This window comes from Palaemon carinicauda, chromosome 20 (genome assembly GCF_036898095.1).
Source record: "Palaemon carinicauda isolate YSFRI2023 chromosome 20, ASM3689809v2, whole genome shotgun sequence".
NCBI classification, from domain to species: Eukaryota; Metazoa; Arthropoda; class Malacostraca; order Decapoda; family Palaemonidae; genus Palaemon; species Palaemon carinicauda.
This window is the reverse complement of record NC_090744.1, coordinates 112,779,878-112,807,430: the sequence shown is the minus strand read 5'-3', so window position 1 is coordinate 112,807,430 and position 27,553 is coordinate 112,779,878. Positions and strand designations below refer to the sequence as shown.

Sequence of the window (27,553 nt, the reverse complement as noted above, 5' to 3'; positions counted from 1 at the left end):
GGTTTGATCTTGCAATCGCCACTTGCATTTGCACACAGCAACAATGTTAGCCTATCTTTCATTGGCTTGTGACCTGGCATCTTCGTCTCGTCCTTGGTAATGTACGTATTGGCTGGCATTTTCTTCCAAAATAACCCAGTCTCATCACAATTAAAGACTTGTTGTGCGATCAAATTTTGTTCATTTATGTACCGATCGAATTCCCCCACGTATTTATCGGCTGCAATTTGATCCGAACTAGCTGCCTCCCCATGCCTAGTAACACGATGAATACCTGTTCTATTACGAAACTTTTCAAACCAACCCCTGCTCGCTTTAAATGTAAATGAATCACTTTCACTGGTACTCGGACTTTTCTTCACTAATTCTTCATAGATATGCAACGCTTTTTCACAAATGAACGCTTCACTAACACTTTCCCCGGCCAACTGTTTTTCTTTAATAAATATTAAAAGCAACTTTTCCATCTCCTCAATCACTTGTGGCCTTTGCTTAGTTACCGCCGTAACTCCCGTTGCAACATTCGCCTTCTTAATCATTTCTTTATGCTTTAAAAACGTAGAAATGGTCGACTTCGCCATTCCGTATTCTACCGCTAAATCGGACACTCGTACACCATTCTCATATTTCGCTATAATTTCCTTCTTCAACTCGATCGTTGTTCGCACTGTTTTCCTCTTCTCCTTCCCCTTAACACTCATTACTTTCTTGGGACTCATTATGAAAGCTAAAAAAGCAATTAAAAGCACTGAAAATCACTAAATCACAACGAATGCTGATCGCGCGTTGTCTGAGTGACGCTCTCGAGAGAACTGATGCTTCCCGAACAAGCGAGAGTGGCCGAGATGGCGCGATCATCACAAAGCCCATGCGGTCGTCACGTGTTCGGCTGGTCGAGTACCGAATTTTTGGTCGAGCACCGCAGCAAAAATTTCTCGAAAATTTTGGTCGAACTCCGAATTGTTCGAGTATAGAGTCGTTCGACTACCGAGGTATCACTGTATAGAAATTTTGTCGAATAGAAGGAAATATAACTAATGGCCAGTGAAAGTTTGTGTTGATGAAGAACAGATAGGGCCTCTGTTACGGCCCTTCCCTTTGATGAAGGAATTATCTAAATGGAAGACAGCCTGTGAATAGTGGTTTTTACACGGCCCTGCTTTATACACGACGCCCACTGGGTGCTCGCGCGAGGGTAGTAACCTCTGCATTCCATACTTTAAATTTCTCTGGTATATTTGGAAGTATTTATATCAGAAAAGTGTAAAGAAGGACTCTTTTCACCGGGCGTCACAGGTATCTCCCCAGTAATAGATTTTTCCTTTGTCAAAATCCCTTTTTCATTTGCAAGGTTATACTTTATATTTTTGGTTGTAGTCACTTGTTTTTATTGACCCTTTGGGTGCCAAGACCTCACTAAATAATATGGGCCTCAATCACCAGGTACTTTTTTTATTGGTCATTTTACTTATCTCATCTTAGAACAAGAACTATACAAGATAGAACTTTATAACTTTTAATATTGCTTAGCTGAATAAATTTCCTTTCTATTGACATACAATATTATGATAGTTCTGACGTCATTAACATCATCATCTTCGCTAAAATCAACTAGCCAAGTTTTCTCTAGATTTCCCCCTGAGCTAAAAGCAAGTTGTCTCTTGCTCTTGGAACTGTTACTTTAGTTGGCAACATATTAAAATCTACTGTACTTTTCCATGAAAGTAACATTGAAGCATTTTCTCTCCTTACAATGGTTATTTAGATAACAGTATTGTCCTAACACGAGGCACAAAGAGAATGCAGATCATAATCGGACGGAAACACTTCCCTTGCACAATCCATGTAGCAATTGCTAAGAAATTCAGAGGAAGACTTCTTACAGCACACCAAAATGTTTAACCATGTGACAGATGAAGTGTGTCAAACTGACGTGACAGAGAGACTGCTATAGCAAAGCGCGTCTGTTGCATTACAGTTTTGCTTCTTTCCATTAACTACTAGAGTAAAGATAATTTACTAAAGCCATGTCTCTATTAAAACAAAAGAAAAGGGGAAATATTTTGAATTTTAGGGGCAATTGTTGATAAAAGAGTTTCCAAAGAAGAAACCATATGAACATCCAGGGAGGCTCATAATTACTGGACATAAAATATGTCCAATGGCACTCAAAGGGTTAAGATTGGCATCATAATTTATTGATAGGTAACAGTATTATTGCCCAGGTCTAAGGGGAAATTAACAAGATGAAGAAATTTTGGATTCAATCTTATTAGGTACAGTCCTCAAGCAGATAAGGGAGGACTTTTTCAGAGAATAGATGCACTCATAAGTCAGGATATATCATCTAAAGAAGCAGAAGGGAAGAAACAGCCTTTTTTTCTGTTATAGAAATTTAATTAAGTACCAGGAAATTTTATCAAACTTGCAACGCATTTAACTTGCATCAAACTTAACTTTGATTGAAATTTCAAAAATAAATCCATTTCACAAATAAAAAGAACTTTTATATCACCTAAAGCTGAATGCTAAATAAAAGACTAATGCTTGCAGAGCACTGTACACAAAATCCTAATCAGTAATGACCTGCGAGAAATGTAACGACCACGAGTAGGCATCAGTAAATTTATCTCGTTTGAAGGTATTCATTAATTCAACCTGGTTTTATTTGATTTGGGATAGTTACAGAAACTTGATAATTAACCCTTTTACCCCCAGGCTATTTGGAAATTTCCAACCCTTAACCCCCAGGGGTTATTTTTTTCAAGCACATTTTGCAGTATATTTTTTCTAAATTGCTATAACAGCCTTAATTTTCGTCATAGAGAGGTCAGCTTGGTCTCATTCTCTTGGAAAATGCCTGAAGTTTCTCAAAAAATTATCAAAAATATGCAAAAAAGAATTTAAATAGCAGTTTTCTGCAAGGACGTACCGGTACGTCCATGGGGGTAAAAGGATGAGTTTTGTGAAACGTACCAGTACGTCCTTTTGGGGTAAAAGGATGAGTTTTGTGAAACGTACCAGTACGTCCTTTTGGGGTAAAAGGGTTAACAGTAACTCGACACCTACTTGCACTATTTTATACATGCTATATTTAAAAATTAGTTTCTTCCCTTCATGTTCTAATTTGATGACATGAAAGAATTCCCAATGTTTCAGACTTTATTACTAAGTATGTAGGTGATAACTCACCTGAAGCTCAGTATTCCATACTTTTTTTCTTGTCAATTTTATAAATTAGAGGATTTGATTTTTATTTTTATTTGTACCGAGTGTATGATATGGATTAACCATACTGATGCTCAACCACTTGTATTTTTGATCCTGTATAGTTGTATGTAATTCATAATCTTTTCAAGAAAATAGTAACTGTGGTACTTCGTATACAGAAGACGTTTCAGGAAGTTTCTTTGTAAGAAGAATTTAACCAAAGAAGCATCTAGTCAGTGCATGTTGCTTCATTTCAAGGAGACTAGAATGTATGTTATTGATTTCCATTTTGTTCAGAGTTGAATTTCTAGCAAACTTTCTTTTAGAAATTTATAATTTTTGGTGAGGAACTACTTTTCTCACTTTGAAATGGAGTTTGTAGACTTTTTAGTCATAGGTGCTTATTTCATATTTTGCGTTAGCTCTATTTTTTCTTTTGATTATATATTGCTGGAAATCTTGGTAGCATATCAAATATCATTGGAAGTCATTTGATATTATTTGATATATGAGCTTAGTGTCCTTACTTTATCTTGTCAAGCTTTTGGTGTGATCCATTCTCATACCCAAACTTCTGGGAGCTACTTGTAATTTTTGGAGAATTTTGTAGATGATGTTTTCCTTAGATTTTAGATTTTCTTTAAATCTCTAGTCCCTTAGGAAGCTTCTAAAGAAACTACTGTGTAACTTTAAAATCATTAACTTCAATAAGAAATTATCTTAGTCAAGATGATAGCCATGGTGACAATAGTCTATTCCAAGTAGACTCGCCAGAAAGGTTAATCTCACAAAGTCATCTAATGAATGTGTTAAGGGTGTTTCGTAAAATTGTTAATCCTATCTAAATCTTGCTGAAAAGTCATGTATACTCGCCCCCTCAGGTTAAGCAGTTTTTCTTCTTCGTTTACAAGGTACAGTAGTAATCTATCTGTTCAAACTTTCATACCAAGTTGAATGAGATCCTCTGTATGCGAGAAGTGGATGATGTTCCTTTGTTAAGTGCATTTATAGCACATGTGAGACATTCTGGGATTGCTTTGAGAAGAACATTTACCTATCTATACCTCATATTATGAGTTTCTTTAGTATTTGTATCATAAAGGTAGTAAAACCTTGAAATGCTTGTGCATTTTTGGGACTTTTGTCCTCGACTTGCACTTTTCGAAAGAACATTATCTACTTCACACGCACAGCATACATTATCAACTTAGTCTGGAAGTTTGAACCAATAGATGATCACCTTGCAAATGAAGTAGGAAAGCTGCTTAACTTGTGTTGGTGTGTACGTACAGCTTGTTCGAAAGGTTTAGATAGGGTCAACATAATTTTATGAAACTTAAATTGACCTATCCCTGTGAAATACACCTTTTCAGTAAATCTACTTGGAAAAGACCATTGTCTTGACTCTAAAACTGTTTTCTTATTAAAGTTGAAGATTCTGAAATCACATGAAGATTATATCCAACTATTTTTCTTTTTTAAATGTTTTCCCATCTTGACATACCCTTTGCATACTAACCTAAGTGGTAATTTCACTGGTGTAAGCAAGGGCCAGCAGTATTGCTCATGGTTGTGTGTAGCAAATGCATTCTTTTTTGCTGGGAACTTTTCTGAGTTTTTATTCACAATATATTAAAAGCTTACTTAGAGACATGAACTCCATTTCTACAAGAAGCTTTTGTTTTAGTGTTGACCATAAATTGTTGAATTAAAAGCTGTAAACTTGAAGCTTACGGGTTCTTATAATGCAAAAGATTAAGTACTCAAAAACAATAGTAGTCTTTGATAGCTAAAGCTTTTCATGATGGAAAAAGTCTAAATTCTTTATAATTTTGTTCTTTAAAACTTCCACTTTGTTTTATATATATCACTGTTCTGTAGTTATGGTTTAGAATGGTTGTAAAATTTGACTGAAATAGTGTTTTGACATATATTCTCTCTCTCTCTCTCTCTCTCTCTCTCTCTCTCTCTCTCTCTCTCTCTCTCTCTCTCTCTCTCTCTCTCTCTCTCTCTCTCTCTCTCTCTCTCTCTCAGGAGTTTATAAAAAATATTTTGAAGAAAAATGGAAGTGTCAATTAAATAAGGATAGGTTATTTTAACCCTTTTATCCCCAACGCTATTTGGAACTTTCCAACCCTTGACCCCCAGGCATTTTTTTTTCAAGCACATTTTGCAAAATATTTTTTTTTAATTGCTCTAACAGCCTTAATTTTCATCATAGAGAGGTCAGGTTGGTCTCATTATTTTGGAAAATGCCTGAAGTTTCTAATAAAGTTATTAAAAATATGCAAAAAAATGTAAAAAACATTTTTTTTGCAAGGACGTACTGGTATGTCCATGGGCGTAAAGGGATGAGTTTTGTGAAACATACCAGTACGTCTATTTGGGGGTAAAAGGGTTAAATATTGTTAGAAAAATATAGCCAGAAAATGGCCGGTTTCAAATTGGTATAATTTAGTATCGTAATCTTGTTTGACAACTAAGATCACTCAAGATAAAAGAACAGAAAAAGATACTTAAAGAACATTTATTTTAAGGTGACTTTTAGTACTTCAGTACTCAGTATTTATACATGTTATAGTTAGTGCAATATAATACAGTGCTTTATGTTGCTCAATAGTTTGTCTTTGTACTCAAAAGGTTGTTCTGCAGTAGGTTGTGGTTTTGATATAAGTTGTAATCTTGTTATAGAGAATTTTGCCTTTGATGGATTGCCTTCTGGTGGCAGGAAGTGCTAACTTTGTAAGGAATGTTTATTTTGAAATAGTTAGCTGCCTGTCATTTGTGCTATACAGTAAAATAGATGTAAAGCAGTTGCTTGTGTAAAGGAATTTACTTGGTTGTTGGTGTGAATGAATGGTACCATGTAGATCTAGTCGATGATGAAATTCATGTACTATTATTTTGTTTGCATATGCTTTGTAATCTTTAATAATGATCCTATTTTCTCATTTTAGTTGTAAAGTAAAAAATTTTGCAATATATACCTCAAAATGGCCTTACAGATGGTAGATTTCTTGTGGCAATTTTTTACTTGACCTTAATACAGCAGAAATGTTTTTTGTTGAGTTACCATAGTAGAGGAAAGGCTATTTTCTGCCATTGAAGAGTTTTGGGCTTTCAGGAGGAACCAAAAGACAAGCAGAATTGCTGGGTAAAAATTGAAACAAAGTGGAACTACATTATGTGGATCTTTAAAGAACTTATTCCTACAGAGAATTCGCTGTAACTGCAAAGAAGAATTGTGAAGGTTATTTTGTTTTTCTTTCTTTATAGTTGTATGTAACAGAAGTCTAATTAGAAAGGTATCTCTGGTAGTGGTATCACTCGCCCCAGTTTTAATACAGACACCCTTTAGGGGTGAGCGAGCTGGATATATTTCTAGCATTCCATGCAACTTTTTTCTTTGGTATATTGGTATATTTAGCAGTATTTGTACCTTTGAAATGGTGCTTTAAGGAGCATTTCACTGGGCGACACAGGTTCCTCGCCCAGAAATAGATTTTTCCTTCGTCAAAATCCCTTTTTATTTGATAGTTTTGTGGGTACATAGTGCTTTTGTATCTTGTATTAAATGGAATATTTTTGATTATAATAACCATTATCTTTGGGTAGCATAGTTTATTGGTATTTTATTAATAAATATGCCAGACTACTTCATGTTGATTAATGTTTGAGGCACAAAAATCTTCAAATCCCAAAATATGGCTGAAAATGAAGGTAGTATTGAAATATGTGTGATCATAGAATCATTTGAATGTGATTATTATTATTTTTACCACTTCTGTAAGAAGTATTTGCGGAGTTAAAAGTAGTTTAATTTCTATTATATATATTTTGCCATTTAACTGTTTGATTTCCAGGTAATGTTTTCACCATAAGTTTGAGTATTTTCCTGTTTCCCCATGATTGAATTTTGTATTGGGAACTTATTTTCACTAGCTATAAATTATTTTGGGACTTTTTATTTTCATTTGTAAGTCACGATAATAGTGTATGTACAAGTAATTCGTATAATGATGATTTTCTTATTACTTCAGGCATTACCAAAAGTAGATTTTCTTTTATTTGACCATGAATTTTAAATTGCTTATTGTTGTGAATGTGCAAATGCCTGAAATATAATTTTTTTGTTGGAAATTATATTTGTCATGTGCTAAAGAAGTGAAATTACTAGCAAATTCTGTAACTAATATTTTTATTCTTCATTGGTAAAGACAAACTGGATTCATTTTAATGCTCAGACATATGATCATAATTTGTCCTCCAAAATCAGTTTACATACTACACGATAGTAAGCTGGGCAGCACTCTATTTTCGAAAGTTACTAAATTTTATCAATCTTCTTTTTTTTTTTTTTGAGATTCAGTTTAGGACTATACAAGTTTGTGGTGAAAGACAAAGGTTATCATATATTAACCTGGACAAACTATAGTCTTGGGAAAAAGTCTGAGTATGCCTCTCCTTTTAGATGCTGAACAGCCTTCTTTTTTAAATGGCCAGGTAATAATAGACTCGGAAAATATTGGGTAAGGCTAACTAGTATTTTGTAAGGGAATGATTTAAGAAAATATTGGGTAAGGATAACTAATATTTTGTAAGGGAATTTAAGAAAATATTGAGTAAGGCTAACTAATATTTTGTAAGGGAATGATTTAAGAAAATATTGAGGAAGGATAGCCAATATTTTGTAAGGGAATGATTTTAAGAAAATATTGAGTAAGGAGAACCAATATTTTGTAAGGGAATGATTTAGGAAAATATGTAGTAAGGAGAACCAATATTTTTTAAGGGAATTATTTAAGAAAATATGGAGTAAGGAGAACCAATATTTTGTAAGGGAATGATTTAAGAAAATATGGAGTAAGGAGAACCAATATTTTGTAAGGGAATGATTTAAGAAAATATTGAGTAAGGCTAACTAATATTTTGTAAGGGAATGATTTAAGAAAATATTGAGTAAGGATAACCAATATTTTGTAAGGGAATGATTTAAGAAAATATGGAGTAAGGAGAACCAATATTTTGTAAGAGAATTATTTAAGAAAATATGGAGTAAGGGGAACCAATACTTTGTAAGGGAATGATTTAAGAAAATGGAGTAATGGGAACCAATATTTTGTAAGGGAATGATTTAAGAAAACATTGAGTAAGGCTAACTAGTATTTTGTAAGGGAATGATTTAAGAAAACATCGAGTAAGGCTAACTAGTATTTTGTAAGGGAATGATTTAAGAAAACATCGAGTAAGGCTAACTAGTATTTTGTAAGGGAATGATTTAAGAAAACATCGAGTAAGGCTAACTAGTATTTTGTAAGGGAATGATTTAAGAAAACATCGAGTAAGGCTAACTAGTATTTTGTAAGGGAATGATTTAAGAAAACATCGAGTAAGGCTAACTAGTATTTTGTAAGGGAATGATTTAAGAAAACATTGAGTAAGGAGAACCAATATTTTGTAAGGCAATGATTCAAGAAAATATTGAGTAAGGAGAACCAATATTTTGTAAGGGAATGATTTAAGAAAATATTGAGTAAGGCTAACTAATATTTTATAAATGAATGATTTAAGAATATATTGAGTAAGGATAACCAATATTTTGTAAGGAAATGACTTTAAGAAGTGATCATGCAAGTTTAACTTTGAGTTCATAATTTCCACACACTGGATTGTGAAAATATAATTATCTACAATTTCTACAGTTGTCTGAATGTGTACGGTACTGTCTCCACCACTTTGATATATGAAAGACAAGTGGTGTACAGATGATGTAATGTTCCTAGCTGATAATGAAGCTAGAGATAACGAATCCATTCTATACACTTTAAAAGTAGAGCAATTATCAAAATCTTTTTCTTACTAGTCTCTGCTATATCTTTAGAGAGTAATCTTCCTCAGAGTTTGAATACTTGAAATGTTTATTACAAATAAAAGATTTTGATAGCTCATAATTCCAAGACATTAAATTTAAAACAAAATAATCCATAAATGAAATGTGGGGACTTTCTTTTTTTGGTTTTTTGTTTTTCATCAAGAAGACACTTTACTTCCACTGTGAAATTTATAATTCTTTTTTCTGATGACACATTCCATATTATAATGTTGTAAGATGACACTGAAATTCATATCTAACATACGCAAATGTTATTGATAATTGTAGCTTGTTTTAATTTCTCAAAAGGGCTTAAGTATTTTCTTGGTTTTTCATTTTTTTTTTTTTTTGAAGGCTATTCTTAGATAATAGAAAAATCGTATAATAGAATTATTTACACTGCTTGTGTTCTCCTCATCACCTTCAGGTCTTTAATGTTCCTTTGAGGTCTGGAATGTCTTTTATTCTGTCTTAGCTTATAAAAGAAAAAATAATTTGTCTACTTCACAGGAAAGATTATGCTGTACATCATTAATGCACTGAGATATCGTGTACCTTAACAAGTCATTTATGTTTAAAGCTTCTCTCAGTTCTCTATTCTTTCCAAAATGGTCTATTTATTATCAATATTGACAACAACATTATACTTTGATAAAAAAAAAAAAATTACTAAGAGTATCTAGAAATGACTGTATTTGTGGCTACACAAATTTGCATTTTTTTAAAAAGAATTAATGGAAACATAAACTTGGTCAGTAATGCATTGTCTGTCAAGTTGTACTTACGGTGCTTCATCAGTAGAAAGTCTTGGATAACTGTTCTTGTAACTTTTATATATGAATAATTGCCTACTGTAGTAGCTTCAGTTTTTTTCTTCCTTATAAACACAAATTAAGTACTGTAATTTAAAATTTGTTCTGTAATGATACTTTTCAGTACATGTAAGGCCTCTCAAAAATATGTTGGAACTAGATTCCATAGTTTGGATGATGTTAGCTACCCCAAGAGTATTGTAATTTGTGGTATTATATGGGCCTCTCCTACTCTGAGCTTGAAAGTTTTTTCTTCCCGTATGTGTTGATCTCTTTAAAGACCTTCCATGCTTTGTGAATTATATTACAGTACTTTAATTATATGAGCACGTTTCATTTCCAGTGATTTCTATATTCTAAGCAGGAATTAAACATTATAAAGGGCTTATCATCAGCCATTGTAGAGTTTCTTTAGATTATAATGTGAAGTGCTATAATGGAGTAAAGAATTGGTCATTGTTATTTAAGGTTGAATTTTCTACATTGCAAAGACTAGATTGTCTGATACTGTAATTCACTTAATCTGTGATAGTTTGTACATTTGCTTTGGTAAGAATTGAGAAGAACTTTGGAAATTATACAAAAACTTGCTCCAATTTCTTTTTGAAACATTTTGAGTAAATGTGTTTTTGCATATTTTTCTTCTTGGTCATATCCCTGACATATGGTTTTTGAGGACTCGAGAGTCATGTTAGTAGAAGTGAAACTGTTTAGGTCTTTCATGTTTGTCTTTTAACATTTATTTAGTAATTAAACCAATAAATGTATGCTACCTTATCCAGTAAGTGAGTAAAAGTTCAGCATGTGTTAACAGTGCTCTCCATTATACAGTGTAATATGTTATAGTCCGATTGTCTTTATAATCTTGAATTGGCCCCTGTTTGTACACACTTTTTCATAGTCACACGTTGTGATTCAAATTGTCATTATTCTAGAAGCTGCAATAATTACCAGGAGTAAATAAATGTTTAATTTATTACTTTCTTGTAAGTTTTTATTATTTTGCCATAAATATATCTTTCATTAGTGTTAGAAGGCAGATTATGCTCTTTAATGTTTAGTTGCCAAAAATTTATTGACAAATTATTGTACTGTAGTTCATTTTATTGTATAAAGTAGATTATTGTATTATTATTATTACTTTTGTTAGTTCTCACTATTGTAATTAAAATTTTACATACTGTAAAGCTTATTTCATGTATGGGGTAAGATGTGACATAGTTCTCTCCACTTCTGTTTTGTGCATTCCTGCTTTAGTTCCCATAATTCTAGATCTTCTATTCCTTTTTCCAGGTTTTCCAATGCATTTTGTTGGTATTCATCCAGCAACATTACTTTTGTAGGTCTATATATACTATTATTTATCTCTATTACCCAGAAGGTATTGGCAATGAACACTGCGCAATGCTTGAATTTCATTTTTAAGAATATTCTAACCAAAGATGTAGATTTTCATGGAATGTGCCTAGTGATAGAAGAGCCTCCCTAAGCTGATGAAGATAAAGTTTCTAATTTTTCCTCCCTTTTTAAATGTGATCCTATAAGCAAGCCTTGTGCTGGCGCATTAATGTATCTGTAAGTAGAAAGTTTCTTGGATATTTTGTATTCTGACAGTCTTTCAAATATCTGTAGATAACTTCAAATAGAATTAAGACAAATATTATTTCCTATCCATTAATCTTTATTGAATACTTGTGTATTCAATATATAGTACACAGTAGACTAACGTATAGCCTATACTGTAAATGATTTTGTGCTGAATATCTACGGAGTTGCTAGTATTACTACATAATCTAATCAGCTTATTGGCGATTGCTTTATTTTATTTTCAATTAGTGTTTTCAATATTGGCACAGCCAAGAATCACATTAGTTATCAAGATGAAATCTTAGTTTTTTCAAAACAGTCGTTGAAAATTTATGGGAGATTTAGCCATTAATATGAATATCTGAATGTAATTAAAAGATCTTAGTTTTATTCATAGTTAGATGATATTTCTGTTATAAATTGTTTATTTTAGTCCAGAGGACAAAAGGAGTCAGGACAGCAATGTGTTCCTCTATACAAGATCGATACCATTTCACTTTTTGCCCAAAGATTCTTAGCATTTACAGTCATGTTAAGCTTGAAAGAATGATTCCCAAAACTCATAGTTATAAGAGAATAACTGGCAGCAAATCATGAGTCGTCAGTATATTAATTGCGTTTCCTGAAGTTTCTCGCTGTCTGCAACACCTCCAGGATAAATAGGAGCCATACAAACCTAAAAAGGTGCTGAAGAAATATATATTGTATAATGTTTGAAACATTTTAGAATTTTGAGTTTTCTTCTTGTGGAGTTTTGTTTCTTCTTGGAATCACAACTTGTTAAGAAAATGTTGGTCTGATTCAATTCAACTCTATGGTGTATATATGCCATTTAAATGCTGCATTTGCCTCCCCCTGCCTGTTTCTATACCGTCCATCATCTGCCGCTTTTATATGTTTCTGTTTTCCATCTTGCCTCTGATAACAAATGCCTCCTCCTGTGTCTTTCTATACCGTCCATTATCTGCCTCTTGATATTATTTTTCTACTTCATCTTGGATCAGATATATAACCCTTATAGGTGTATTATTGTAATTAGCAAGAGATTATACTAGCTTGATAATGAAAGGTGTATGATTTTCCTCTGGTGTAATCACAGTATAAATTGCGTTATTTAACCCTTTTACCCCCAGGCTATTTGGAAATTTCCAACCCTTAACCCCCAGGGGGTTATTTTTTTCCCAGCACATTTTGCAGTATATTTTTTTTAAATTGCTCTAATAGCCTTAATTTTTGTCATAGAGAGGTCAGGTTGGTCTCATTCTCTTGGAAAATGCCTGAATTTTCTCAAAAAATTATCAAAAATATGAAAAATTTTTATAACATTTTTTTGCAAGGACGTACCGGTATGTCCATGGGGGTAAAGGGATGGCTTTTGTGAAACGTACCAGTACGTCCTTTGGGGGTAAAAGGGTTAAACATTGATCTTCACTGAAGACAATATTAATTTCATGTTACTGAAAAATGTTGCATTCAATTCACAGGTATGGTCTTCAATGAGCAGATTCAATTTTACATTTATATTTTAGAGCCAATGGTAATGAAAACCTGTAATTTCACAAAAAAAAAAAAAAATACTGTAAAAGAATGGGGCTCATAAATCTTTAGAAATATTTAGTGTTCATTGGTATATGTAATGCAAGAATAGATATGTAAGAATGAAATGAGACCCGTAGTTTTTTCAACCCATGTTACAGATATCAGCAATTTGAAGAGTTCAGATAATTAGCCATATGAGGAATCTTCAGAGCTGGAATTTCGTACTTCTTATTCCTAAAACTTTTCCGCACTTGCTTGGACAGTCTATAGAAACGTCCCATTGTCACTGGATTTCTCAATGTCCATGTAATTATCTTTAAATAAAAGTACCAGTATGTAGAGAACCATGACTTATGAACGTCACCTGTGTGTGACACTGTGAACGTTGTAGAGCACACCCCTCCCTTGTAGCTCGTTTGTACATTGTTTACATGCCAAATACAAATGGAAATCGTTCCTATTTAGTATGAAGCCTTAGTGGTGCTGACAATTATGACAGTCTGATACCAGGTCTCGTAAGTGAGCCTATTAAAATAAATGAATTGAGAAATATGCTGCAATTATCAAAATTGTATATCAAAAGAAATGTGTGTGTTGTGGCAAAGAACGAAGTAACCTATATTGTTACTAACCCAGACTAAATGAAGTACTAAGATTAGGTTGATATTACTTGGTTAAGGTTGTGGTTGGAAGACCATAACAGAGAACTTTCATTAGTTGACAGTTGCATTAACAGTAGACTCAGTAGACTAAGTATTGAGCAAAATTTATCACCTTGTAATTTGTTTTTAGGATCATTCTCTTTTGCAGATACAATTGCAATCCATTGAAGAAGTAAGCGATTAACTCAAACCAGAAATTTCATTACTTAATAAAAATTAAAATAGACGAGAGTCTTGAATGACACTGAAGGCTTCCAGGAATGACTAAAGGGGTCCTTGGGACTGATGGATAAGAAAGGAATTTTAATTTGAGAGAATTTGTACTCAAACTGCAAAAGGTTGAGACATCTAAAATTCATCATCACCATCTTCTCCTACACCTATTGATGCAAAGAGCCTCTTGTCAGATTTAACCTGGCCACTTTGTCTTGAGCTGTTAATTAGATACTTCTCCATTCATCATCTTTTACTAAGTGCTTCTTAGTTCTCAGCCATGTAGGTCTAGGGCTAAAATTAGGAAAATACTTTTCTTCAATGCATCCAGTCATTTTAACCCCAGTTCACCTAATATTCAGTTAGATAAAGCAATTTTGGTCTTAAAAGATTCTACATTTGCCACAGCATCTCACTTTTCCGAAGGAATTCATGAATTAAGTTAGAAAATAGGGTAACATGTAATATTTTTATTTTCAATCAGTTGCAGCTAAAATATAGCAGAGAAGAATTTGACTGCATTGGTTAACAGTTATATACCATAATAATATATTAGAGTATGGGAAAACTGATTTATCCTAGATATTAGGAGGAAATTAACTATACCGAAGAAATGGAGACACGCTAAATGGTGTGCCGTTATAGAGGCAACACTAAGAAACCAGGTCAAACAATGAGAATGAAAGTGAATTAATTCAAAATACTTTTCTTTTTACTATATCTATCTTTGGAAGATAATAAGAATAGGATATAATAATTATTCAAAGCATATATTTTTGTCAGAAAGCGAAAAGAAACATAAATTTCAACGCAATTATAAACAAAGAAGAACGAACATTGGAGGAGCTATTCTAAAGACACTCCTGCACAAATACTACTACTACGAAAGTGAGAGTCATATTCATACTTGACGGGCGTCTGTGACACATCAAGATGACGGCTGACAAAGATCAATGTCTTGCAGATTACCGAAGGAGACTTATTGAACATAGGGAAGTAGATTCGAAACTTAGAAAGTGTAAGTATCACTTTAAGGTGAAAATTCTGTTTCATTTTAGGGTAAAAATTGCATTTGAGGGTATCTTGTTGTGCCCCTGTCTGAGGGTCAGGAGCGTGTGACTACCGTAGGCCATGGCTATCCTGCAGGTGGCAGTAGTGGTTTGTTACTTACACTTAATTAAGTGCGTAGTTTATTTATAAGTTACTTCTTTTATCTAATTTAAGGTGAAATATTACTATAGCATAATATTCGTAATGAAGAAATACAGTATTATAAGGTACTTCAATTATCTATTTGGAACCTTTGTATTTTGTTGGGACAGGCTAGGAACCGGCAGAAAATCGAGTAAAAAATGTCCGAAATCGGCTCTTTTTCAAGGGAATGATCACAGAATAAAATAGTATTTGATTCACGAGTTTTGTAAATGCTTGTCCCAACAAACTACATAATAGGACAAGGATTGTGATCGCCAGAAAATAGAGTAAAAATCATCACCTATCGAATTTTGACAATGAAGTAATGAATTCACTAAAATTGTAAATGCTTCCTAATGACCTAACGGTGACTCCCCCCCAAACATTGTCGCTATCATACAAACACCACAAACCCACCTAACCTAACCTAGTAGTTCCAGGTCACAACCCCTAGCCGGGGCAAGCCCCTGGACCCCCTTCGTAAGTCTCTCTCCTACACAAAAAAAAACTATGGGCAGCACTCTAAATTATATCTTTAAAATGATAAAATAATTTCATATTATGGTATATCGGATCATAGTAAAGAACATCTTGCCCATAAGGAATAACAATATGGCTAGTAATAAGAAAGATATCGCCTGTCCCAACAAACTACTTTTCAATATTAAACTTACCCGATAATCATGTAGCTGTCAACTCCGTTGCCCGACAGAATTCTATGGAGGGATACGCCAGCTATCACAATACTAGAAGGGGGTGTATTTACCAGCGCCACCTGTGGCCAGGTACTCAAGTACTTCTTGTTGACACCTCCTCAATTATTCCTCTGTCGTGCTTCCGGCAAGACGTTCTGGGATACGCTTATGTTCTTGGAGTATTTTCACGACTTTGGTGAAGTATTTCTCTTTGATTTCGGCTGTCGCTTTACTGGAAACTTCTATATTAGCTTAGTTAGCTTTTGGAATTAATTTGATTAATTATGGTGACGAGAGAGTATGAACTCTCGTTCACCTTTCAATGGCCGACCCTTCCCTTAGACGGAAGTGTTGGTGTCTAAGAGAGTATAGACTCTCTTTCTTAATTTTGCTTAACAAAAGTTATAGATTTATTTTATATCTCTCCGCCTCTTATAGGCCTCTTCGATTAACTTCCTTTTATTATAAACTCATTAAAATTAATTTTTATATTTGTTTATATTCGACCTTCCTAATAGTAGGCGGTCTTTTACCGAAGTTAATAAACTTTGAGCCCGTCATTTCGGTTTTACCTGTTAACATATTATGCTATTTCCGCCACAGAGTTTGAAAGATTTTCTTTGACAGTCTCGTACTGTTTTCAAAGCTGAACTAACGTTTTGTTTTGTCTCTGCAGTTGTTGACGTTCAGAACGTTCAACTTGCACTCTATCGTTACGATAGAGAAAGAATGTTCACGGTTTCACGTTGCAGTAAGAGTAACCGTGTCTAGCGTTTTGTTCATTCTTTCTTAACTTAATGGTTTTGATCCTAATAAAGTAACTTTTCAGTTTTTTTCCTTTAACAATAATATGTTTTAACGATATATATGATTGGGCTCTTCTCTCAGGATCTAAGTCAAGAGAGAGAGAGAGAGAGAGAGAGATAGAGACGGAGGGAGAAAGAGGATAAACGTTTCATTCAAGCCTGCCAGGCGTACGAGTAACGTCGTTATCGTTTTTTTTTTGCTCTTCTCCCTAGTCTCTTTAGGGGAAGAAACTAAACGTTTCTAGAGTGATCTAGTGTTTAGTCTCTTTCCAACCACTGAATTATCTTTCATTAGATTTTTCTGTTACATTGTAATTCTGTTTTCGCAATTTCTAACTTTGAGAAAGGATAGAATTGCGTATTTCAGGTACAAACCACTTAAAGTTTCGAGTTCAGTGAAATAAGTGCAAACAGAAATCAAAGTGATAAGTGATTAGTGCGTGAGGGTACTTTTGTGCGCGCCAGTCGTCCTCCCAGTCCGGGACCTCTTGCAAGCTCCCAAGCCCAGGGGAGAAGCAATGTCGAAGGGCATAAGGGTTCAGCAGGCCTTGATCGGCGCACAGAAGTATTCTCGGTGGTTGTGGGCGTGTCTTACCGAGACCGTCACTCCCACCCGCAGACGATTGAGCCCTTATTTTGCTCGTCTGCAGAAGAGATTAGGGGAGAAAATAAAGGCAGAGTAACGCTGGTCTCAGGTCTCAAGACTTCTTAAACGTTAAGTCCAGACCTATGCCAGACGTACGAAGTTAAAGTTCACAACCCGAATGCACTACTGCACAGTCACACTTTCGGTCTTGATGCGTGAGTGTCGGGCTGAGAGTGTTGCACCTCCTCCTCCGCCTACACTCCCTCCACCTGTTCTCGCTACGCCTGTGCTCGCCCAGCCTGCACCTGCTCCGCCTGTGCTCGCCCAGCCTGCACCTGCTCCGCCTGGTCGCAGCTCCATCTGCCAGGCGTACGATGTTGTGAACTCTACTACAGTCCATGCAAGCACAGCTTTCGGACTTGATGAGTGAGTGTCGGGCTGAGAGTGTTGCTCCTCCGCCTCCGCCTACACTCCCTTCTCCTACACTCGCTCCGCCTGATCACAGTACCATCTGCCAGGCGTACGATGTTGTGGACTCTACTACAGTCCATGCAAGCACAGCTTTCGGACTTGATGAGTGAGTGTCGGGCTGAGAGTGTTGCACCGCCTGCACTCCCTCCACCTGTTCTCGCTCAGCCTGTGCTCGCCCAGCCTGCACCTGCTCCGCCTGTGCTCACCCAGCCTGCACCTGCTCCGCCTGGTCGCAGCACCATCTGCCAGGCGTACGATGTTGAACCACTTTCGGAGTTTGCTGTTCACAGTGTTGTTCAGCCTCAGCCTTCTTTAAGGCAACCCTTGCTTTGGGATCAGGAGAGTTACACTCTTCCTCCTCCTCCCCTTGCTGCTCCACCAGTGATGCAACACTCGGTTGAGGTACAACAACCTCTCCCGTCCATGAGTCAGTTTCCTCAGCTCTTGCTGCAGCGAGCTCAACCCTCCATAAGGCAAGCACCACAACACCTTAGCCTTGCGCCTCAGGAGCCTCAGCTTGCGAGACATTTACCTTGTTCTGCGCAGCCTCTTCCTCATCGCGCTCCGCTCACACCACAGGAACTGGAACTTGCTACTCCGCTTCCGCCAACCGCTCAGCAAGCGCAACCCTTGGGTTCAACCACTCATGCTAGGAGTCAGCCTCCTCCACCCATGCGCCTTCCTTCTGCTTGTCTTTTATTCAGCCTTTGCAGACTGAGCCTCAGGTGTTCCCTCATCGGAGTCTTGAAGAGGAAACCACACTATTGTTGTTCCAGCTCGTTCTGACTCTGCTGTTCAGCATACCATGGTTTAAACCCCATGCAAGCATGCATAAAGCACTCTAGCACTGGTCATGGAATTTCTGAGAAATGTTAAACGCCATGCACACGCTCTGCTTTCCTTTCAGCAGGCTCTGCTTACAGCAGGCTCTGCTTACTACATGCTCAGCATTCAGCATGCTCTGCATTCAGCATGCTCTGCTTACAACATGCTCTGCATACAGCATGCTCTGCATTCAGCATGCTCTGCATTCAACATGCTCTACATACAGCATGCTCTGCATACAGCATACTCTGCATACATCATGCTCTGCATACCTTACCGCATGCTTCTCAACACATCTTGGGTTGTTGCCAACTCACTAGACTGTCAAGCAGTTTCATAACGTTGCCTTCTAGTCTGCTGCTTTGCACCAGTGAACCCTCACTCAGAGAACTTAGCTTTTCTAGGATAAGGTCCCTGTAGATGAGAAAGTTCTTTTCTCCCTCCTTCTGATATTCCTTTGAGGACTCTGTCATTTGGAGGGAGCCTTTAGCTGCATAACCTCTTATGGACTTTTATTTAAGCATAACATGCTTACAGGGAAGGTAATGGTTACACTTCAGCCGCTAATCCCGTCTGTTACCACACCTGCTCCCATAGACCTTGAGCTGTGTTGCATGACATGCAGTCCAAGCTTAGTCCTTGTTAGAGGATCTTTTGTTTACGGAGTCAATGTGTCACGGGGAAGACGTTCAACAACCAACAAAGGGACTTGTTGTGACGCAGTGCGGCAACCTCAGCAACCCGTTAAGGAGTTGTCTGTACGACCCAGACAGTCTAGACAGATTCGGGTTGTCACTGTACTTCCTCGCTTGCCCATGATTGACAGTTTACAGACTGTGCAGCAGTATCATGATCTTGTGTCCGGCTCCGTCAGACGACTGGCTTTTAAGAGCTCCCTCAAGTCGTCGCTGTCTGGAGATTTTCAAATGGACTATGGATCTGACCAAGGAACTGGGCCTCCTGGTCAATTTTGAGGAGTCTCAGCTCGTTCCATCCCAGACCATTGTCTCCTTGGGTATGGATCTTCAGAGTCGAGCTTTTCGGACTTGTCCGTCGGCCCCAAGGATCTTCCAAGCCCTAGAATGCATCCAGAGCATGCTGAGAAGGAACCGATGCTTAGTCAGGCAGTGGATGAGTCTAACAGGGACACTTTCATCGCTGGCCCTGTTCATCGAGTTAGGGAGACTCCACCTCCGCCCCCTTCAATATCATCTAGCTGCTCACTGGATAAAGGACATGACGCTAGAGACGGGCTCAGTTCCTGTTTCCGAAGAGATGAGGTCTACTCTAACGTGATGGAAGAACAGCATTCTTCTCAAGGAAGGTCTACCTTTGGCTGTTCAGACCTCCGACCACCGTCTCTTCTCGGACGCATCGGACACGGGCTGGGGTGCGACACTGGACGGACAGGAATGCTCGGGAACATGGAATCAGGAGCAAAGGACACTTCACATCTATTGCAAGGAGTTGTTGGCAGTTCATTTGGCCTTGATAAACTTCAAGTCCCTCCAGCTTAACAAGGTGGTGGAGGTGAACTCCGACTACACCACAGCCTTGGCTTACATCTCCAAGCAGGGAGGGACTCATTCGAGGAAGTTGTTCGAGATCGCAAGGGACCTCCTCATTTGGTCAAAAGATCGAAAGCTCACGCTGGTAATGAGGCTCATTCAGGGCGATATGAATGTCATGGCAGATCGCCTCAGCCGGAAGGGTCAGGTCTTCCCCACAGAGTGGACCCTTCACAAGAATGTTTGCAGCAGACTTTGGGCCCTGTGGGGTCAGCCAACCATAGATCTATTCGCTACCTCGATGACCAAGAGGCTCCTCTTGTATTGTTCTCCGATTCCAGAACCAGCAGCAGTTCGCGTGGATGCCTTTCTGCTGGATTGGTCCCATCTCAACCTGTATGCATTCCCGCCGTTCAAGATTGTCAACAGGGTACTTCAGAAGTTCGCCTCTCACAAAGGGACACGGCTGACGTTGGTTGCTCCCCTCTGGCCCGCGAGAGAATGGTTCACTGAGGTACTGCAATGGCTGGTCGACGTTCCCAGGACTCTTCCTCCTAGAGTGGACCTTCTGCGTCAACCTCACGTGAAGAAGGTACACCCAACCTCCACGCTCTTCGTCTGACTGCCTTCAGACTATCGAAAGACTCTCAAGAGCTAGAGGCTTTTCGAAGGAGGCAGCCAGAGCGATTGCCAGAGCAAGGACGACATCCACTCTCAGAGTCTATCAGTCTTAATGGGAAGTCTTCCGAAGCTGGTGCAAGGCCAATGCAGTTTTCCTCAACCAGTACCTATGTAACCCAGATTGCTGACTTCCTGTTACATCTAAGGAACGTAAGATCCCTATCAGCTCCTACGATCAAGGGTTACAGAAGTTTGTTGGCAGCGGTTTTCCGCCACAGAGGCTTGGATCTTTCCTCCAACAAAGATCTACAGGACCTCCTTAGGTCTTTTGAGACCTCAAAGGAACGTCGGTTGTCCACTCCAGGCTGGAATCTAGACGTGGTCCTAAGGTTCCTAATGTCATCAGGATTTGAACCGCTCCAATCAGCCTCTTTTAAGGACCTCACATTAAAAACTTTTTTCCTCGTGTGCTTAGCAACAGGTAAAAGAGTAAGTGAGATCCACGCCTTCAGCAGGAACATAGGTTTCACATCTGAAACGGCTACATGTTCCTTGCAGCTCGGTTTTTTGGCTAAAAACGAGCTTCCTTCCCGTCCTTGGCCTAGGTCGTTCGAGATCCCAAGCCTGTCCAACATGGTGGGGAACGAACTGGAGAGAGTACTTTGCCCAGTTAGAGCTCTTTAGTACTATCTAAGAAGGTCAAAACCATTACGAGGACAATCAGAAGCCTTATGGTGTGCTATCAAGAAGCCTTCTCTACCAATGTCTAAGAACTCAGTTTCTTACTACATCAGGCTTCTGATTAGAGAAGCAAATTCTCATCTGAAGGAAGAAGACCTTGCTTTGCTGAAGGTAAGGACACATGAAGTGAGAGCTGTGGCTACTTCAGTGGCCTTCAAACAGAACCGTTCTCTGCAGAGTGTTATGGATGCAACCTATTGGAGAAACAAGTCAGTGTTCGCATCATTCTATCTCAAAGATGTCCAGTCTCTTTACGAGTACTGCTACACCCTGGGTCCATTCGTAGCAACGAATGCAGTAGTAGGCGAGGGCTCAGCCACTACATTCCCATAATCCCATAACTTTTTAACCTTTCTCTTGAATACTTTTTATGGGTTGTACGGTCGGCTAAGAAGCCTTCCACATCCTTGTTGATTTGGCGGGTGGTCAATTCTTTCTTGAGAAGCGCCAAGGTTAAAGGTTGTGATGAGGTCCTTTAGTATGGGTTGCAGCCCTGTATACTTTAGCACCTTTGAGTTGATTCAGCCTCCCAAGAGGAACGCTGCGCTCAGTAAGGAAGACGATCTTATTAAAGGCAGAGTAACGGTTCAAGTCGACTTCCTTACCAGGTACTTATTATTTCATTGTTATTGTGGATAACTGATTATATGAAATATGGGATACTTAGCTATCCTTTAATCTTGTACACTGGTTTTCACCCACCCCCCTGGGTGTGAATCAGCTACATGATTATCGGGTAAGTTTAATATTGAAAAATGTTATTTTTATTAATAAAATAAATTTTTGAATATACTTACCCGATAATCATGATTTAATCGACCCTCCCTTCCTCCCCATAGAGAACCAGTGGACCGAGGAATAATTGAGGAGGTGTCAACAAGAAGTACTTGAGTACCTGGCCACAGGTGGCGCTGGTAAATACACCCCCTTCTAGTATTGTGATAGCTGGCGTATCCCTCCATAGAATTCTGTCGGGCAACGGAGTTGACAGCTACATGATTATCGGGTAAGTATATTCAAAAATTTATTTTATTAATAAAAATAACATATTCTACCTATCTAATTTAAGGGAATTTTTATACAGTAGCACAATATTCCTGATGAAGATAATAAGTGTTCCCGGTTTAATTATAGGTACCTTGAACAGCTCTGATGCAAAAACTTCGGGGAAATCTGTATTTTTCAAATCATATACTTTGTAAAATACCAGAAGGCATGGCTAAATAAAACATTTTGCCAAAGAAACAAAACACAAGAGCACTGCCTAACCTAAGGTTCCCCTTCCCTACCTAACCTAACACTGTAGCCTTAACTACTGTAGGCGGTGCACTTAACCTAACATCCATAGCCTTATTTACCAGGGAGCTACCTAACCTAACCTAATAGTCATATCTTTACTTACAACATGGCTTATTCTCCCCCTGTCACCACCCCTTAGACTGCCGTTACCCTAACTTATGTAAAGACTACAACCCTGTTTGTTATCCAACAGACTTTACTATTGAAACTGGGTTAGGTTAAATTTCGGTGGTTTCCTACCCACCTCCTAAGTTTAGATTTTACTGTGAAGGGTTATGTAGGGTGATGGTAACCAGAAAACAACACTTTTGCGGACAATAAGAAAATTAAAGGGAAAGTTTTTTTTCATAGAAAAATGATGGGGTTGTAGAATACTGAAATTTTACCCTTGGTTTTTCAGATGTATCTCTTAGCTTAATCTGTCCATATGATTTGAAAAATACATAGTTCCAATGACCAACGAAATCTAAACTGTTTAAAGTGCCTGTGAATACGAGTAACTTATTTATTTCCCCTAAAAAGTCTGTCATTCCACAAGGTCAAGGTCAAAGTTTCTGCTCAGTGGACGAGCTTACCCATCACCCGGGAGTAACTACCGCCACCACGTTATAAATGTTAATAGCCATATCCAGCTTCGCTGAAAGCATACCCGTATTAAAGGACTGTAGTTTGTATTGTTAGGAAAAATACATTAATTTGAAAATTCAATCTTTTAAACAATATTGTATGTATTTCAGACCGAGAAGAGAAGAAGGAATTAGACAAACAGTATGATAAAAGTGAGAATGATCTGAAGGCTCTCCAAAGTGTAGGTCAGATAGTAGGAGAAGTTCTCAAGCAGTTAACGGAAGAAAAGTTTATTGTAAAAGCAACAAATGGCCCAAGATATGTGGTTGGTTGCAGGAGGCAGTTGGACAAGGCAAAGCTAAAGGTGAGATGCAAATTTGAATTGATTTGATCTTTTTTATTCTATTTTTTATACAGGTATATACTGCATATTCCTTGGGGGTGAACTTTACTCAAGTATAAGGTACTTATACTTAGAGAGCTTGAATGATTATCATGCTTGTTTTATTCTTAAGCAGAGCTCACCAGTGGGAGACTTTTATGTCTTAATACGGTACAGTAGTTGTAGATATTTAAAAAGCATTGAATTTTGCTGTACTCTACTATACAGCTCCATAGCTACTCGTATGAGATATTCTGGTTGTTCTTCCTGAAAAGATACCCCCTTTCATATAAGACAGTTTAATACAGTATTACCCATCATTTTTTGCATATAATGGACAGCACAAAGAAACACGATGTACTTGTATATGTTTAAATAATACAATGCAAATATGTAAATAATACAAAGCTGTATTAAGAATCAGATGTATAAGTTAACATACATATAGGGTAACAATTTTAATAGGAATTGGGTTATACACTAACTACATATTTATTCTCTTCTCTGGTGCATCGTATTAGTGGTAAGTTTTTGTAAAAAGCATAGCTATCCAAAATGCACCTTATTTTACTCTGAACCTGCATACTGTATCCCACATGAACAGATCCTAATGGATACTGAAAATGTTTAGAATAAAAAGTTACAGATCCTCTTAACCAACTATTTTGGTTCTAGTCAGTCACAATGCTCACATGTAGTTTCACCTGGTGGAATATGAATGAAAATACTTGAAAATAATATTTTTAAATATTTAACTTAGCCGGTGAATATATAGCTGCAACTCTGTTGCTCGACAGACAAACTCTACGGAAAAAACTCGCCAGCGATCGCTACACAGGTTGCGGGTGTGCCCAACAGCGCCATCTGTCGACCAGATACCCAGCTCTTATGTAAACAAAGACTCAATTTTCTCTCTGTCGACGTGTCGACAAGACGTACTTTACTCGCTGTTGCTAAACTGGAGTTTTTCACATCATATTGGTGAAGTACTATATTCTGGTTTTGAGCTTTCGCAATGCAGGTGTTTTATCTTCATCTTAAATCTTGAACTCGTTTTGGATAGATTTAATTATGGTGACAAAGAGAGTATGGACTTTCTTTCACTTTTAAATGGCCGACCCTTCCCTTAGACGGAAGTGTGTTTAGGCTTTTAGTAATTATCTTATCACGTTATAAATTATTTATAGATTTTCCTCTATATATTTTATTTCTCTCCGCCTTTATTAGGCCTCTTCGATTAACTTTCCATTTATTATAAACATATAAAAATTAATTTTAATGTTTTGTTTATATGCGACCTTTCCTGAGAGTAGGCGGTCCTAACTTGGAAACCGAAGTTAATCAACGTTGAGCCCTTTATATCGTAAATAGCTTTTAAAGAGCTAAGGATTTAAAACTTTTTAAATGTAATATTTTATGAAAGAATTTCTTTGATAGTCTTCGTACTGTTTTCAAAGATGAACTAACGTTTAGTTTATTTATGCTACGCAGTTGTTGACGTTCAGGACGTTCAACATGCGCTCTATCGTTACGATAGAGAGAGAGTGTATCACGGTTTCACTTTGCAGTAAGAGTAAATCGATTCTGACGTTTTGTTCATTCTTTCTTAGCTTAAATGTTTTAAATTCTATTTTAAAGGAACTTTTTATTTGAAAAACCTTTCAGTTTTTTCCTTTAGTCAAATAACATGTTTTTTTTGACGAAATATAATTGGGCTCTTCTCTTAAGTGCGAAATCAAGAGAGAAAGAGAGAGAGAGATAGAGACGGAGGGAGAGAGAGGAGAGAAAACGTTCCGTTCAAGCGGGTAACGTTGTTCTCGAATTACTCTCGTCCCTAGTCTCTGTACGGGGAGGAAGGATAAAACGTTTTTAGTTTTTTATTCTCGTACCCAGGCTATGTGCGGTGAGAGATTGAAAACATAGTTTGTATGAACTAGTGTTTAGTCTCTTTCCCAGCCACTGAATTTTTTATCTTAAAATATGTTTTCTGTTTTTTGCTGGTATTAATGAGCTTGCATTATACGACTGATTTCGCAATTACTACCTTTTAATGAAGGGTAGAATTGCGTGTTTCAGGTAGAAATCAGTAAAAGTTTCGATTTCAGTGAAATAAGTGCAAAACAGAAAATCGAAGTGATAAAGTGATATGCGCAAAGTGTTACAGTGTTGTGTCCGAGGGTTCGTCTGTTCGTGCCTGTCGTTCACCTAGTCCGGGACCTCTTGCAAGCTCCCAAGCCCAGGGGAGAAGTAATGTCGAACGACTTATGGGTTCGAGAGGCCTTGATCAACGAACAGACGTTTCCCTCTATGGTATCGGGTGTATCTTACCAAGATCTCCCCTACCATAAGACGAGAGAGACGAATTTTCTCCTCGTCATCCGAAGGCTTTTCGCATAAGAAACCTGTCACAAGGTTTCGAAGCCCTTAAGCGAAAGTCAGTCCTTTCAGGACAGGTCCAGCGTCCTGGTTACAGCCATTAGGACAGCTCTGACCCTATGCAGTCATCGGATAACTGCTCGCCGCCTAACAAAAGCGTAACACAGACTCCGAGAGTCTTTTTTTTGTTGGCAAAGTGTTGCGGTCACAGACGTTACCCTCGTCTCTTACCACAACCATTTCCGTTGATCCTTAATGGGTTGTACGGCAAGACGTGCAGAATATGCTTGCCTCCCTTATGGAAGACTATTCTGCCGATTAGTCCGTTGAGTCTAGCCGTTTATCTCATCGATATCCTGGCTTTCAGCCAACCTAACGTTCCTTTGTGCTTCCTGTTGACGTTGGCGTAGCTAAGTCACGTCAGTCAGGTTGTTTAAAACCACACTCGATGCGGTCTCGTGTGGATTTTCAGCCGCATTTGGACGTTAGGCCACTTGCTGATGCTCCTGTTGACGTTCAAGACGTTCACTAACAATCGGAGTTGACTTGTTTTGACGCTGTGCGTCAACCTCCGCATTCTAGAGTTGTTTTGACTGCTCAGTCTAGGCAGTCAAAGCAGTCTCGAGTGGACGCTGTGCGTCCTCACGCACCTGTTGTGGTTGACAGTTCAGTTGTTGACAGTTCACAGACTGTCAAGCAGTTACATGACGTTGCGTCCTGGTCCGCTACTAATGCACCAGTGAGTGTGGACTCTGCTTGTGAAGCATTGCCACCACGGTAGGTCTCTCCCTTGCTTGAGACTCAGCTTTTATCGGACAAGGTTCCTGTAGATGAGGAAGTTGCTGTTCCCCCTCCTACTGATATTACCTTGAGGACTCTGTCAGATGGAGAGGAGCCTAAAGCTGCTTAGCCCTCTATGGACTTTAATTAAATCATGATGATTTTTTTTAAGGATCTTTGTCCGGATCTTTTTGTAACTGCTGCTCCTCGTTCGCCTAAACGTCAGAGCTTACACTAGGCCTAGCTACTTCGAAGCCGTTGTTTTTAAGCTAGTGCTCTCTCGCTCTCCTAGAGAGCTTTACGTTTGCTAGGCGACTGGTTTATCACCAGGAGGAGTTTGGGGGATACAGCCTTTGCTTTCCCTTCTTTTAAACTGGCTCATAGAGCGAGAGTCTGATATGACACGAGAGAAGTTCTCGGCTTGGGAGTTCATGCCTCTGCCCAGATAGACTTCTCAAATCTCGTAGACTCTCCCTGGCGCCTGGCCAGGAGACGCTCCAAGTTTTTTACAGGTCAACTTCACAGCTGTTTTCGAGCCTTTGAAGTTTTGCTGTACAATTATGTCATGCATAAACAAGGCTTTCAGGGATGGAAAGCGGTACCGCCTCAGTCGCTAACCCCGTCTGTTGCCGCACCTGCTCCCGTAGACCCTAAATGGGCTTTGCTGCAAGCATGCAGTCCAAGCTTGCGTCCTTGATAGAGGACTTTAATGCGGAGAAGGTTGCTGCCGAACCTTCTGGCCAACAACCTTCCAACCGGTCGGTTGTGCGTCCTGTTGACGCTGAGGTAACCTTCTCGCGTCTGCCA

The 27,553-nt window shown here is 37.9% G+C and overlaps 1 protein-coding gene across 2 annotated transcripts in view; it reads left to right on the top strand.

Moving 5' to 3' along the window:
* The first annotated feature begins 14,760 nt into the window (after positions 1-14,760).
* The window catches only part of LOC137614376 (26S proteasome regulatory subunit 10B), a 67,821-nt gene continuing 55,028 nt past the window's right edge, over positions 14,761-27,553 (top strand). For both annotated transcript variants that reach the window (XM_068344165.1, XM_068344164.1), the window contains exons 1-2: positions 14,761-14,913; positions 23,379-23,572. In XM_068344165.1, the coding sequence (XP_068200266.1) occupies positions 14,829-14,913; positions 23,379-23,572 (279 nt within the window). In that variant the 5' untranslated portion in view covers positions 14,761-14,828. The remainder of the gene's footprint in view (positions 14,914-23,378; positions 23,573-27,553) is intronic.